This window comes from Drosophila obscura, unplaced genomic scaffold (genome assembly GCF_018151105.1).
Source record: "Drosophila obscura isolate BZ-5 IFL unplaced genomic scaffold, ASM1815110v1 contig_200, whole genome shotgun sequence".
In the NCBI taxonomy this organism is placed as follows: domain Eukaryota; kingdom Metazoa; phylum Arthropoda; class Insecta; order Diptera; family Drosophilidae; genus Drosophila; species Drosophila obscura.
In genome coordinates this window covers 1,826,502-1,842,148 of record NW_024542791.1, presented here as the reverse complement: position 1 = coordinate 1,842,148, position 15,647 = coordinate 1,826,502, and the positions used below count along the sequence as shown (strand labels likewise).

General features: G+C 43.5%; 2 protein-coding genes and 1 long non-coding RNA gene across 4 annotated transcripts in view; 1 reads left to right on the top strand and 2 right to left on the bottom strand.

Moving 5' to 3' along the window:
• The window catches only part of LOC111069084 (carboxypeptidase N subunit 2), a 52,390-nt gene that overhangs the window by 1,427 nt on the left and 35,316 nt on the right, over positions 1–15,647 (top strand). The window contains exon 1 of one of the 2 annotated variants that reach the window (XM_041593746.1): positions 8,343–8,486. The exons of the other annotated variant lie outside the window; for it this stretch is intronic. The gene's annotated coding sequence lies outside the window, so the exon portion shown is untranslated. Of the gene's footprint in view, positions 1–8,342; positions 8,487–15,647 lie in introns of those variants that run through there. 2 annotated transcript variants of the gene reach the window in all.
• On the bottom strand, positions 51–1,583 carry LOC111069085 (chitinase-like protein Idgf1). Its single transcript, XM_022358977.2, has 2 exons — positions 838–1,583; positions 51–774 (listed from the first exon to the last, which is right to left on the bottom strand). The coding sequence occupies exons 1-2, from the start codon at positions 1,526–1,528 to the stop codon at positions 116–118; spliced, it is 1,350 nt and encodes a 449-aa protein (XP_022214669.2). The 5' UTR covers positions 1,529–1,583; the 3' UTR covers positions 51–115.
• Positions 13,206–14,365, bottom strand: LOC111069086. Its single transcript, XR_002607251.2, has 3 exons — positions 14,208–14,365; positions 13,796–14,140; positions 13,206–13,723 (listed from the first exon to the last, which is right to left on the bottom strand). It is a non-coding gene; the product is annotated as an uncharacterized LOC111069086 (long non-coding RNA).

Below are 15,647 nucleotides of genomic sequence, written 5' to 3'. Positions count from 1 at the left end.
AAAATACTTAGAGTAAAAACAAATTAGAAGCATTGAAATGCGTTCGCTGATTAGAATTTACAATTATATTTTGCAATCACACTCAGAACGTACAACTGTAGTGGAAAGCGCCCATTTAGCCCATGAAATATTTAATAGAACGTATTATTGGAAACTTCTGGCCGGTGCAGAGGCCCCGAAAGTCATCGTAGCCCAGATCGAACACCGCCATGCCGCCGAGTCCCCTGTTCTTGGCATACACCGCCTTAATGCCCGCAAAGTCCGGATCATCGTAGCTTAGCCACAGGCCATGATCGCCATTCTCATCGGCCGGACGTAGAGCGTAGTTTCCGTATTTCTGTGTCAGATCTGTGACTTTGCGCAGCGGTGCTGTGGCTCCCCTATACACAGCTGTGGAGTTTTGTGCCAGTTTCGAGCAAATCTCCGGCCAACTGAGCAAACCCTCGGCACTGCCAATCTGTAGGCCACCTGGAGCAGGTCCATAGGTTTCAGGCACCACAGGCAGGCCACTCAGACCGGAATCCTTGGTTAGTTGCCAGGCACGGCCATAGCTGGCGATTCCCAGATGCAGTTTTTGGGCAGGACAATGATTTTGCAGCCAATAGTTGACCTGAAACTCGACATTCAAATGGGGCAGGCGATTCTGCTCTTCCGGCTGGAAGATGGGTGCGGTATAGTCGGCCTCTTCGGGATTACGCGTAGGCGTGTGGAAGTCAAAGGCGGCCAGATTGATGTAGTTTAGTTTGGGATGCAGCTTGGGGACATCAAAGTACCCTAAACGCAAAGGAAATAATATAATAAATCATGAAGCTCCATTGGAGATCCCCTTCTACTTACAAGTGGCATTCACATTGGGCAGAACAGTCAGCGTTAACATCAGATTGGCATTGCTGAAGGCAGTGTGTAGATTCGCCACCAGATCCGTAAACTGTGACTTGTGCTGCTCCGCTTGGGGATCCACAATAAAGTCTCCCGTGAAGAGCTTCTTGAACTGCTTCCAGTAGCCGCCAATGGATCCGTGCACCTTTCTGGGCTTATTCCGGGGCAGCTGGAAGGCCAGATCCAGGCCATCGAAGCCATTCCGCTTCAGCAGTATCATGCTGCTGTCGATGAAGTTCTGCTGGATGGTGCGATTCGCTTCGAGCAGTTCCACATATTTATTTGGATGCGCCATATCCACATCATGATCACCGCCCACACTCAGCAGAATCTTCAGTTGGGGGAATCTGGCGTGCAGATTCGTTATGTCCTTGTAATGGAACATGTCCAGATCCACGTTCAGGCTGAAGAGCTCATTGGTGCCGGGCTTGAGACCCGCATAGCCATAGACCAGATGAGTGCAGAACTGCAGGGCCAGCTCCAGATCGTTGGGCACCAGCTTACCCAGACCCTGACGCAGATACGAGGCCGAGTCATAGTAACAGATCAGATTGCTGGCAGCGCGTGTCAGATCGGTGAGGCTGAGCAGCCCCAGTAAACAGAGCAAGGGTAATCTCATTTTCCGTGGAGATATTTGTACAGCAGACATATGTACGTCCTGACGTTATGACTGAATATTGGCAACTGTCTGGCGGGAATTCACTTTCAGAGCTTTTGAGCTCTCAAATCTTTGGCTCTGCTTCACGCGTTGCTTATCTTCATTTCACACAGAGAGTGCCAGCGAGTGTGTATGGATGCTGATGCTGATGATGCCATTATCAGGTTTTCAGGTATTACGTAGTTCCTGTCATTTGTTTTGCTCCGTGTTTAGCAGTAAATAAACTTCTAGAATTATGTTGTGACTCAACTGGAAGTTTGGGGTCGGGGTACATTTGGATGTACTTTTCACGCTGCCAGTAAACCTTCAAAGAAGGCATTTCAAAGATTCTTAGTGTGTCGAAAACAGGAAATAAAGCGATGCTCTGTTACAAGTTTCTATGCCGATAATTCTACCATAATCTGACATCGTTTAGGCTGCCCAAAACCAATGGTTCTGTGGGCTTATTTGCCTGCTTGAATTTATTCTTTCCTTCTATTTCTTCATGATCCATTTTGGGGGTTCACTTTTTACGCAGCATCATCATTATCATCAATGTGAAAGACTTTCAATTAGCTGGCCCCGAGCTGATCTTTAAGATACTTAGACGAAGGGCAAAGGCAACCTGCTGGGCAGCTTCTGATGCACGAAAAGGTTGCCGACCAAGCAGCAGCTGTCTGGGTCTGGGCTCTGATCTTTTGGGCCAACGACGTCAACGGGGAGGCACTTAAATCAAAAATCAATTGAAGCATTAAATACCCAAAACAAAGCCCCGAAAGATGTTACGCTGTGTGCTGTGCTGTGTCTACAAGTAGTCTGGGGCCCAAAAGCCGTACAAGGACGTGGAACACAGTGGAACGACAGCTAATGACAACAGTCACAACAATGGACAATGGGGGGGGGGGAATGGGCATGGGATTGCGTATGTGGATCTGATGAGGTAGCATGATGCTGGATGGCGTATGTGACACAACCAATTATACAAAGGACATGGAGAGAGTCCTGCAAAAGAATGCGAAATAATCCTCACACGCTGCTTAGCGTTGACAATGGGGCGGAACAGAGCCAAAACTGAACGAGTCGTTGCGGGGCGGGGCTCAGGCTCAGGCTCACAATGGCAGAGGCGTGTTCGTGTTGAGAGGCAGGCAGGCATTATCCTCAATGTCCTCCGATTTCGAGTGTGTGCTCTGTACATTTGTGTGTGTGTGTGTCTGTGCTATCTGTATCTGTGTCTCTCATTGTTGTTTGATTTATATCAACGAGCCGCAGCGGCATGCATCAAATCATCCCATTGTCTGCTCACACCCTCATATCTCTCTCTCTCTCTCTCTCTGTATCTTTGTGCAGCAGATAAAATAGGTCAAGCCGCTCCTGACTGTCGCTATTTTTGGTCAGTCCGAATGGCAGAATGATGTCCACTGTCTAATAACCACAAATCTCTGTGTGGGATAAACTATGGTTTACCCGTTTTGCTTTTTGTTTGCTCGCCGTCCATTTGGTTAGTTTCAGTATCATCCATCCATCAGTCAGTCAGTCAATGTGGGGCAAATAGAAACCAATGCCAAATAGTTAAATGTGTGAAATTAATGTGCTAAATGAGGAGATTGTATTACATTTATGATCTGTGCTGTTTGACTTTCATTTATTTAATGTGATTTGATGGACTTTCGTGGGGCGGAAATATTTGGGGTATATTTTGGGGGAAGGTTATTGGGGTTTTTCCGTTGTAGGGATTTTTGCTTAATTACTTTGTACTTAAACTGTACAGATAAGAATGGTTAAAAGCAGATTTTAGAATTGTTTTTCCTCAATCTTCATCTGTATCTGCCTTGGCTTCACTCTCTCCTTTGTACAGTGTCTGAGGATCATAATTTAAGAACTACTAAGCCATCGCTTACATTACTTTTATTATTACAATTATTACTGAACCCTTTTCAAACGTAAATAATCTTAAGTACTCTTATAATGGCTCTCCAGCTTAAGGTATTTTGCCTTCCCGCTCAAAAGCTGGTCACATTGTGCCACTCAAAGAAGAAAAAAAAAACTCCCCATCCTTTTGCCAAAAACTTGAAATTGGTTTCCATTATTTGACATTCCTGGCGACTCAACTTTGTTACTCGTATAATTAAGTCCAATAATAATTTAAATAAATACCTTTACCAATTTAGGGAGCACACCCATGCCCATGCCCCATGCCCCATTCCAGACCGACGTCATGCCACCCCCCAGGCTCTGTTTCACCTTTCAGCCTCATTATCTTGGAGGTAGCAGGTGCAGAAAACCGCAGAAAACATTTGCCTTATTTCATATTTCTAATTAGACAGCCGCCGCTTCCGCTTCCAAGTTTTCTGTAACCAGGCAGACAATGCAATGTCGGAGTACAAAAGGAAATTCAATTTTCACAAAACAATTGCCATTAGGTGAAGGTTTTCCTTTTCCTCCGGCAAAGTGCGAGTGCTGCCCAATTGATGTGCCTAATCAGTTTATCTGAGGCATTTTTTTTTGTTTTTCGGCCATCCGGGGGTTGCTGGCCAAAGCCCCGGACCGAAGGCGAAGCCATCGCCAAAGCAAATTCATCATTGTCAAATGTGCGGCTTGACATTTTTTCAGTGCGGGTGGAGGGGGAGGAAAAAAAATGTAAACTTTTTTGAGGCAACTTTTAGCTTTTTTGTCGGGCTTTCATGGGGGGTTGCCTTACGGCGGGCAATATAATTAGAAATTCATAATGAATTTTATTTGCTTTGGCCACAGAGCGAAAAAAAAGCAACACACAAACAGAAATTACGGCCAACACGAGGCGACGCTTCCTTGTCCAAATGTATTTTTTCGGTAATATTGACGCGCATTTTTGTGCAAATAAAATTAAAGCACCCCCCTGATGAACCCTCCCCCCTCTGCAGACAGAGGCATATCAAATTATCAGCCAAGGGCTGGGCTGGGCCTTGAGTCCGTCAGTGAGTCCATCAGTCCCTCAGTCAGTACATCAGTCAGTCCGTCTGTCAGGGTCGGGCCTTGGACTTTTGGGGAGGTGTGAGTGACTCGAACACTGGTGTTTGGGGAGGATGGGTGGGGTGTTAATGCGGCGTGCAGGTATCAAAGCGACGTTTGAAAAATGAAATTAAAAATTGTTGATTTAAGCGCAAAAGGAAATGGATAAAGCTGAAAAAAACTTAGGAAAAAGAAAGATTGTATTAGCCAAAGACGACCTTAAGATACTCTTTTGGGTACATAGCAAATGATTCAAATTAATGGATAGCTCAATATAGTTGAGGGCTGATTAAAAAGCTCATTATCCTCAATCAGAGACATTGCCATGAAAAGAATAAAATAAAAAAATAACTCCTATAATTTATTTAATCGTATACCCAGAAAATAAAGCTTCTCCCTGTCTTAGCTATAGAACTGGTAACTTGAACACTTATACCTTTTATACCAATGTAAATTTATCTCTAATTATATGTCTATCTTCTATATAATCTGATATTTATTCAATTAAATGTATGGTTAATTTTAATGATATATTTCCTAATTTTCTACCAATAGTTCCTACTTCGTCTTCATCAATGCCAACTTTCATAGTGTAATCCCACTACCCTGCCATCTTACTACCAGCTATAGAGTGCACTCAAAGAAGAATGTAGCTCGCCTCAAATTCTAATTTTTTAATGAGACAAAGAGACAAAGTTCGCTTCTTCAGCTATCCATGTCTTTCTGGAGGGTGCTGGTGCCCTGCCCGGTCAGGGCTTCATTCCAGGGAGTCAGTCAGTCAGTCAGGCCAGGGCTCTCTCTATTAGAGCTTGATGATTCCCTGAACTGTCATTCATTAGGCAAGAATATCTTGTTGTTGTTGCTGTTGCCTCTGCTGCTGTCTTCATTAGGCCTGGGCATCAAAGTAAGTTCGGAATTTGTCTATTGATGAGCTGGCTCTAGTTCTCTGCTCGTTGCCAGTTCCGGAAATTGCTTTGGTTTATGCGGATGACTCCGTGGCGCCACATGTCACCAGCAAGCGAGACCCGACCCAGAGCAGCAGAGAACTAAATACGAAACCTTGAAGGACTTCTTCTTGTTGCTGTGGCCATTGAGCTGGGTGCGTGGATGACCTTCGGTCTGTTGCTCATATTCATTATAAGCCTAAATAACTGTTGTTTTTGGCCAGAACGAGTGGCAAGTGTCAAAATACCAGGCCCAAAAGGAAGGTTCGATCTGCGCCATGCCCCATGCCCCCTGCCACATCCTTCGATTTTACCACTTCCATCACACGTCACCTCTTCTTCGTCTCTGCTTCTCTGTCTCGATGGCGCCTTCTGGTTTTCTGCTCAATTTGTTCTGGCGTCGATTTGGTCAACGTTCTGTCCCCTGTCCCCCGTCCACCCGTCCCCCCGTCCACCATTGCTGCTCGGGTTACCAGTTGCAGCTAACTGACTTGCTTATTGGCCTGGCTTTCGGGGTACCCACTCGGCTGAGGGTTATGTGATTTGGCCCAGGTCTCTGCTTCTGCTCAAGTGTCAGGCCAAGAAGAGAAACCCTAGTGGCGTCTGGCGACAGTTGGCCCTGGCTCACTATTACCCTTCCTGCTGCTGCCACCTCTCTGCTCCTCCCCGACCAATCTGCACTACTGTGAGCGCACTTTTTGCTGTAAATCAATATCGTTGCTTTGTGGTCAATCAAAATGGGACTTTTTTTTCTCGTAGCTGTCATGTTATCTTTTAATGTGCGGATACTCAGTGGCGAAATGAGGCATATGTGGCCTGCGGTATTCCATTGAATTTGGCTATAGAATGCAAGACTTATCCAGCATAATCTGACGTATCAGAGATTGAGTTTTCTGGAAGAAATGTTTTCCCTAAACTATAAAATTAATCTGACAAATATAGTGGAGCATTCTACACGTCAAGTCCCCTACAGACATTTAAAATAGTTTACCATTTTCGATTGCAGTTTAAGGTTTTGTTCTCAGCATCAACAATTTTATAGTTATTAATTAATTTTTATAATATATGAAATTCAGTTTAAGACAAAAGAAAACTCATAATGGCATTAATTTATTGAAAAATATCATAAAAATTGAATGGCAAAAACAATGTCATAAATAATAATTAATGCCACTTAATGTACACACTGGACAACAACAGCAAAAAAAGAGAAGAAAAACACTGAAAAAAGTTAATATAAATAAAAAGCAGAACATAAATCTGGGACGAGAAGTGTACGAGGATGAGTGTGAGTGTTAGGGCAGAAGCAGACAGTTGCCTATAAAAATGGTTTATAAGTCTATAAAAACCAATTGTTTGCATTGTCCGTAATTGCATTAAAAAGCAGCGCCAGGCGACACTCCAATAAATATTGATCGTTCGAGTACGCACCAAAAAAAACGTACTCGAAATCGAAGTATATATGTATATATAGGTATACATTTTTAATTTCATATTTAACGCGGCGTATAGAATGTAATTAAAACAGAATCTGATTAAATAAAAACAAATTAAGTGGTTTGTAAATAAATTGCAAAAGTTAGTCAGCAGCCCAAAACAACAACAACAAAAAAGTGTAAATAAATTTTGTGGTTTTTGTTTGTGTTACAGGAAATCCATATCGCGTATAATACATTAATAGCATAAACCAATGGTTAATAATATAAAACATTGAACATTGAACGGTCTGGAATCCACCCTTTAGAGCCACTGCATCTTTGCCCCGTTTTGAGTAGAAGTTTCAGCACTTAAGGCTGGCAAAGTTAAGATAATATTGTGACAGGAAGCCCCAATCCCAGACAACCATCCCTCTACAAGTCTGGCCATACACGCTACGGGGCATATACACAGACCATCCAGCAACATTCACATTTGTCTGTCTATTTTGCTATGCAAATCGAACCGGAAATGGAGGTGGAACTCCCAAAGTAGAACAGAACTCTCTGGGAACGATAGAGACAACCCTTTGCGCATTATGCGTAAATCTAAAAATGTTTTCTTTTGGGTTTGCTTATTTTTTAATTGTTAAGTTTTTATTTCCACCTCATCCTCAACCCTTTCAAAAACCATCTCCCATCTCCCGGCTGCCTTTTCGAGCCCTGCCAAAAAGTTCAACGAAGTGTGTAAAGTTCTTCTTGCAGCGAACGCGAACGAAAACGAACCCGAAATGAAAGATGGGAACGCTGGTGCTGCAGAGAAAGCTGCTTTGGCATTAAATTTGTGTAAATGGATTTTGCTAATGGATCCAATAATTCATTTACAATTTTACTTTTTAGCCTCGCAAATGTTATTTGCGCCAAGGTAAATACGAGTCAAGACAACTTGCCCGCACTTTTCTGTGGTCGCTGAAGATGAGGATGATGAGGATGGGTTTTCCGCCTTAGAATTGGTGGTTGAAGGTGTCTTCAAGGTTTACTGTTTTAAAGATTTTTGTGCATAACAAAATGTTGCTAAGCATCGTTAGAATTTGACTTTACTTTATCTTTACTTTAACTTTAGTTATTTTCTATTTAGTTGCATGAGCATCATATACTCATGAAAATCTACCATGAATGATCTGCTGAAAGCTGTACCTATCCCTTATCCTTTATCCCCGTTCCTCCTTCTGTTAATCCTTTGCCCCCGTTGGGCTCATTGCTTGGGTCTTTTGTAACCTTTAGCCCGGAAAACAATTCCAAACACACAATTAAATATAATTTTTTACGCCCAATAAATTTGTTAAAAAATGCATGAGGCTGAGTGCGTGTGTGCTCCCTTGTGAATCTGTGTGTGTGTGTGTGTGTGTGTGTGTGGGCGGCTGCTGTCTGCTTAACAATATGAAAAATAAAGCTGACCATTTTTTTTTCACACGCCAGACACGCAAGGAGGTGGACAGCAGGGAGGTGGGCAGCGAAAGTTGCGGGCAGCGCGTGCTGATGGCCAAAAAGGACCCACAACAATGAACCTGAACGTCACTTTGTCTTTTTTCTTTGAATACCCATTAATCGTAGAATACCAGGGTATGTATGTTGTATTGGTGTAGAAGAATGTAAAAGATATAATAGAATTATATATTCCATATAAAAATAACCGCTAGCGTCCATGGTTCTATAGCTTGAATAGTGTTACAGCATTCTCGTCTTCTGTTCTCATTCTACGAATAGGAGGCTGTCTCCGGCGTTCCCTAATAACGGGTAGAGTACCTTTTAGTCGCAAGGTTCTCCTTTGTCCAGATGACACACACTCACACACCCATCCACACAGCTGGACACTCACATGTGCACGAGTATATGTGTGAAAAATCACTGCCGCATAACGAAGGTCCTTCTTTGTTGTTCCTGTTGTAGCGCCATTATTTTGCTTAATTATTTACATGAGTAAACAGTTGAGAGTTCAGTTCAGTTGAGTTCCTCTGGGATGGTATGAGATGGGTTCGGTGCGGTGCGGTTCGGGCTTGCGGATGTAATGTTTTTTTTCTTCTCATATTTATGAGAATCATTTTTGTGTGTGAGTGATGCCGTGTAAATAACCGCAAGCGCGGCGTTAAAAAATTGGTCAAAAGCTCACTTAATGGATCGCTCTCTTTTGTGTGTGAGGAAGAATGAGATTTTCCATGAGGTCGGTCGGTGAAAGGCCGCCCCATAACTTTGTCGTATCGTGTGGGTGCCCTCAGCCCCAAAAACCACACCGAAAAACAAAAGCAAAACTGCAAAGCAAAACCAAAACAGAAAGCGCACCAAAAGCATATTCCCAAAGTTTCCAATTCCATAAAAACGGGCAACGCCTTCGACATTCTTGTTTTCCCTCTTTGCTAATGTCTTTTTTTGTTGTTGTTTTGCAGCGAATCAAATCGAAAAGAGCTTCACAAGAGCCAACTTGGCACAAACTTCCAATCAGACTCAATTTGTTCCAACAACAGAGAAGTGGCGAGAGGTAGAAGTGGAAAAGGAACCCTGAAAGAACATGGCTCACATGGTCTCTGCTGCTGCTGCTGCTGCTGCTGCTGCTTCTCACCTCATCCCATCGTCGGCCCTCAGCTCTCACCGCCTTGGCAATAATAATTTCAAAATTACAAATTCACAAAACGTACGCGAAATTATGCGCAATGTCTGCACTTCGTTCCGTCCATCTCTCAGCGTCTATAGCCCTCCGATTCCAACCTATTCGAGTATGTGCTATGGCCTGGTTCCCTCCTCGGAGTCAGCATTCGATGTTGTTCATCGCCATCGTCGGCGTCTCCCGTCATCATACTCCTGTGCTCTCCTGACGGACGAGTGCGAGTATCTTTGCATCTTTCAGCTGCCATCTGCCGCCTGCCGCTGCTTCTGCTGCGCTGCTGAAAAAGCTGTGCCGCGCCTAAAGCACTTTTTATATTATATATGTTTTCATATATAGAGCTACATATATTTCGTATATGGATTGTGCGAGTATATATGCCGCCATGCCACAGCAAGGATTACATGTTGCGCAAGCCGGGCCACATCCTCTCCACAGTGTGGCGGCACAGTGGGCCCAATTGGGATCATTTTTGTTCATTTAATGTTGCATGTTGAATGTGTGAGTCCCCGATACACTTAAATTTTATATGTTTCACAACCAATAATGAGATTTTTGCTACGATTTCCTTAATCAAAGAAATAAACCTATAAATAATTTTTATTCAACCCTAAATTGTAATTCTTCGTGGGATTCAATCCTTTGTGACCACTGTGTCGCGTCTCGTCTCCATCTTCGTCTTGTATAAAATGCATAAAATTCACATTTAGATGTTGCTCTGCGGCCTGCGACTGTTGGCTTCCATGTTGCCCCGAAGAGTTTGCGACAGGGAGAGGCAGACTGTAACAGGCATTCATCATTCATTCATTGCCTCAGCTTCAGATTCAGCCAGAGCCACAGACTCAGACCTCGAGCCTCTCAGCGACGACTGTGATTTTTCATTGCAAATATGGCGAAGACGCGAATCAAGTTGCGCGGCGTGGCGCGGCGAGGCAAGGCGCGGTGCGGCCGCGAGTCTTCCCGTCTTTGAGTCAATCAAAGGCCTCAGCTCAAGTTCATTATGAACTGGCAGAGTGGCAGATTGGCAGAGTGGTTTGGTGAGTAATAAGTGTCGGGTCTGGGTCTCTTCACTCCATGTTGCAGTGGCTGCTAAAATAGTTGTCTGTCTGCTTCGATAGTTGGGCAAGTCTTGGGCATAGATCGGGTTAGGCCTCCGCCACCTTCGTCCATTTTCGGCTGCTACTTTGTTGGCGGGCAACCATCATGTTGCATGATGTTGTTGCTGTTGCTGTTGCTGCCACAGTTGCCGCTGCTGATGGGGATGTTGATGAGCTTGATGCATGTTTTGTTAGCTTCTGTTGTTGATTTGGAATGCAGTTTGGCGGTATGCCCCGAGGCCATATTTGCTGGTGCTGTTGCTGTTGCTGCTGATTCTGATTCTGTTGCTGATGCTCTGACTCCTGCTCCTGCATCCGCTGTCTGAGTTTTTTTGTTTTGCATTTTGATTACTTTTTTCCGAGTTGGCTTTTGCACAGTTTTCATTTGAAGTTTCGATTGAGTTTTGGTGAAGAGATATGTAGATATGAATCCATAGATACGGCCAGATTCTGCACCCATTCCATGCACTTTAATTTGGTTTTGAACAAAAAAATGAACTTCCTCATGTACTACGCTGGAAAAGCCGAAAATTCAGCACTTTGCCAACAATTGGCCAAGGAAAAACTTTCAGACTAACTTTTTAATGGCTTCAAACAGAGAGAGAGAGAGAGAGAACGAGAGAGCGAGAGCTTTTAACTGTAATTAGGAAACAGGCGATGCTTCCAGTCCATGCACATAAGTTTATATATGTATATATAAATATATGTACCTATTTTATGTAGCGAAAATAATAAGGAAAAATTCAACTCAATTTTCGTGAGTTCCGCTTGGCATGCAATTTGAAAATTTTCTCAATTTTCCTTTGGGGTTTTGGTTGCTGTCGCTCTTTTCTCTCTCTCCATTTTCCGTTTCGAAGAATGACATAAATTTATTTGGGTTTCTCGTGTGCGGCCGGAGCGGCGCACAAAAGTTGATGCCACAAAATGGCGTCTGGCCAGGGGAAATTGTTGCATGCATTTGCATATTTACAGCATTGGCTTGGCCCGAAAGGAGCGAGTGCGCGAGATTTTATTTGGAAAAGTGCAGGCCCACTTCCACTCCCAGTCCCACTCCCACTCCCAGTCGCATTGCCAGTCCCTGTGCCCCTCTGTCCCTAGCCAAGTTCCAACATGGCCAAAATGGCGCTGGGCAAAATGTCAACCATGTGCAAAAAGGCAAACATCACTGGAAGAGGAGAACAAACCAGTAGCAAGTACCAACCGGTCGAACTACGACTATTTCCATGGCATATTGGGACAGAGAATAGTGGGAAAAAAAGGGAACTTACATATTAAAAAGGGGAATTACATATCAAATAGAAGCAAAAAGTAACCAAGTAATAAAAACCAATAATAAATTGCTATAATAAACAATAAACAAATATATATAATAGTATAGAATTAAATCAATCAAATATTCTTTTAATCTTAATAATTTTTTCTCATTTCTTCATAATTTACAATAATTTGTATAAATATTTTATTAGCTATAAATAAATTATGATCAATGCCTAACCACTGTACATTTGGTAGGGCAATCAGCCAACCAAAGCGACGGCCATGCAATGTCCAATGGTTCTGGCCACCAAGTGTGCTCCTCCTCTACCCCGGCCCATCTGCACTACTCTCCGACCCCGGGACAACCCCTAGTCGGCGTAGAACCCGCAATTATGCTGTAGACCAAAGCAAAATAATTACTTTGATCGTCAAATGATATTATTTTGTCGGCCATGCGGTGTCTGTGCTCGGCCAGAGGGATGTGGAGGGGTGGTGTGTGCATACATATATATGTATGTATATAGAGAGCGTTTTGGGAGGGACGTTTAGGGTGTAGAAGTGGAAAAACTACAGTGGGCCGAAGGGGGAGAGGAGGCGTGGTTGGGTCTGCATGCGATTGAGTGTTGCACATGTATATGTCTGTATGAGTGTGTGGGCAATGGCCGACCCGCCACAGTGGGCGAGCATCTTAAGAAAAGCTGAAAATATTATTGACATCAATTCAATTTTAATACATTTTCCAGATTATTTGGAAAATTCAGTGGCTAAAACTGAGCTCTACTTAGTTATTTGATGTTATGAATTACCAACCAATTTTAGGGAGTCGAATATTAGGAAATCGTTTGCCTCTTATGGTCTCAGAAGTCTGTTGCCGCTTGAATACCAAGATTTTTCTATAACCAACAGTATATAAATAACATCACCACATCAGCTCACCACTATAAAATCTTAATCCCCACATATTTCTGCATCAATATTTTCCAAGCAATTTTGATGATCCCATTTGGTTCCACTGTGCACCATTGGCCCTGCAACGATGACGTCGCCAATGGCCGCCATTAGCCGAAAGTGCAATGTGCATTTGGCCAAATTTGCATTTGGTGGTAGCTCTTTCTCTGCTCCCTTTATGCCTACTCCTACTGCTTGTTCCTCTCAGCGGGTTTTGGCCCCACAAGTTAATTACTTTTTCGTACATTTTCGATGGCGCGTTTCGCACTGAAAATGTCCGCTTTTTTTTCTCCCCGTCTTTATTTATTTCACTGCAAATGAAGCCTCCTGCTCCTCTCGGTGCCCACCTCTTCCCTGTGCTGTGCTGTGCTCCAGCACACCCCGGAGCTGGAGCTGGAGCAGTTTGCTGGAGCTGCAGCTATAGCTCCATTTGCAGTTCCAGTCCCAGTCCCAGTCTACATCCACATCCGCGTCCGCGTCCTGCATTCGCTCCTCCTTTTGGTCGTTGTTAGTTTGAATGCGTTTTCGCATTTATATGCAAATTTTTTGGTTTGCATGCAGAAAATATTGCTTTCGACAAATGGCCGGAGAACGAAACGCTCTGCAGTGGTGGGGAGGGGGTATCCGAGCCAGTTTTTGGCGCAGGAGGAGCTGGGTGCCGCAATCCAGAGCCACGGAATTGGTCGGCGAAATTGCAACGCGCTGACCAATGGGCGGCGGCATCATCATCATCATCAGCGGCGTCATGAGTGTGGCATCAAATGGGCACAACCGCAAAAGTGGAATGGAATTCAACGAGGATATATGGTCTTCCAATGCAGGGGGTTAGTACCGGTACCGTACCCCCAAAGCAGAAGTTATGGGATGGAGTGCGAAATGAATTGCCATGAAATATTACGCTAAAAATTGCAATCAAAGTGTACAGGAAAAGTCATAAATTATCTGAAATTATGCAAGAAATTTGTACATACTTTTCCCGTTCTTCAGATTTGATTCAGTATGCTCATATTATACCTATAAGAACTTATATTTGGATAAGGAATTATTCTTATGATGGAAAAAACAGTTTCAGCAGTCTCAAAATCTTGAAAAAACCTTTCCCTAATCGTGCATAAACCTTGACGAATCGGACAGCCATAGCTTCTTTAATTCGACCTACGATTAGAGCATGAAGAATGCATTTTTCGTGCCAATTACAATCCATTAAAAAATGCAAACAATTCTCTGTTTTAGCTCCTTAATCATATGAAATAAACACAATGTAAAATACTTTTGGCACACCAATTTATCTTTTATTTTTCTGCAACGACTCGGAACTGTTATTTAAAAGAAATTGGTATTAAGAAAATATGTCTCAAAGATTTGAAGTCAGATAGAACTCACTGTTAAGTATGGATATAATCATGATCGACAGAACTGTTAGCCAAAGCAGTAGCCTCATGATGGGAGCGAGTCAGAAGTCAAGTGTTTCCAGCGAGAAGTTTGGGGAAATCTTTCCAGTATCAAACACAGGCGTCAACTAATCGAAATTCACTGCTGCTCTAGGAATAATTCCACTTGCGATTGGCGCATGAAGAATCCATTTTCACTGCCAATTTGTTGCCCTTAAAAACCATTACACAATCCAAACAAGTCTCACTTCGAGCCGCTTAAGCAGATCTCATTAGCAGTGTGTGTGCCCTTCGTTCAGACACTATCAACTGCTTTAGCAAATGAATATTTATGTTTCTCGGTTCCAAGAATCGCTAATAGAATTCTCACAATATTCTCACACATTTGCTTTAACCTTTTTGCCCAACTGCAGCCAACCTCCTGTGGCAAATTAATAAAAAGAGAATGTTTCCAATGAGCCGCAGATTTATGGCGCTTAGAAAAATGTGCAATTAATGCGTGTATAAATTACGGCAAACAATTAAACGTACGCCCCAGACATAATGAAAGAAGTCAGTGGGGTTCATCCCCATTCCCCATTCCACATACAGACAATAAACATTACACATACGCCTCGTGGGCGTCGACATTGCGTGCTTAAGGGCCCTGATTTATTTTCGGTAGAATTGGCTGGGCCTGGTTGGAACTGGTTGTGTATGCATATGAATGAATGTGAATATAATGAAGTTCCGATAATACAAACAACTAATTAGGCGGCAGGAGGCAGTCACATCAGGATAAGGATTGGCTGTGCAGACGCCTTGAAGTAGGCAATGGGAAATGGGTGAAATATTTGGAATAGGAAGAATGTGAAATACTCTTTTTGGGGAGTCCGCCCAAGCGAGCTGTCAGAGAGGATATGGCATACAAAATTCCCAATCGCAAAGTCATAATACTTACCCTACCAAAAGGATCTGGCAACGTAATCTACAGAGCCCCAAATTGAGTTGTCTGTGTGCGGAATGGCCAAACAGGGCATGCCCCAACCACTGGCTGCCACCCACCTCTGCCACATCTACCCACTGTTCCTGCTGCTGCTGCTGCTGCAATGCAATTCATAAATTTCAACAATGATAATCGAGCAAACTCAGAGTTTGAAGGGGGCGTTGCAAGATTGCTGACTGCAGGAGCTCAGCTCAGTTCAGTGTTCAGCAGCATCCAGTCGGCAAGTGTAACATATTGCACATGCACATGCACAGACACTCACGACACATGCTCACAGGGTATGCTGGGGTCCTTGCGGATGAACGTGGGACAGACAACGGGAGGACGTGGTCCGATGCCGTCGCCACCCAAACAAACACTCGACGCTTTTGTTCTTGCTGATGGAATTATTTGTTCGCACATTGTCAACTTGCCACTCCCCCATACTGGTGCGCCCTCATACCCCCA

Excerpts from the sequence above, each read along its gene's own strand:
- LOC111069085 (XM_022358977.2), bottom strand. The coding sequence starts at position 1,528 with ATGTCTGCTGTACAAATATCTCCACGGAAAATGAGATTACCCTTGCTC. Across the intron at positions 775-837 it reads GCCCAATGTGAATGCCACTT|GGTACTTTGATGTCCCCAAG; the intron begins GTAAGTAGAAGG and ends CTTTGCGTTTAG.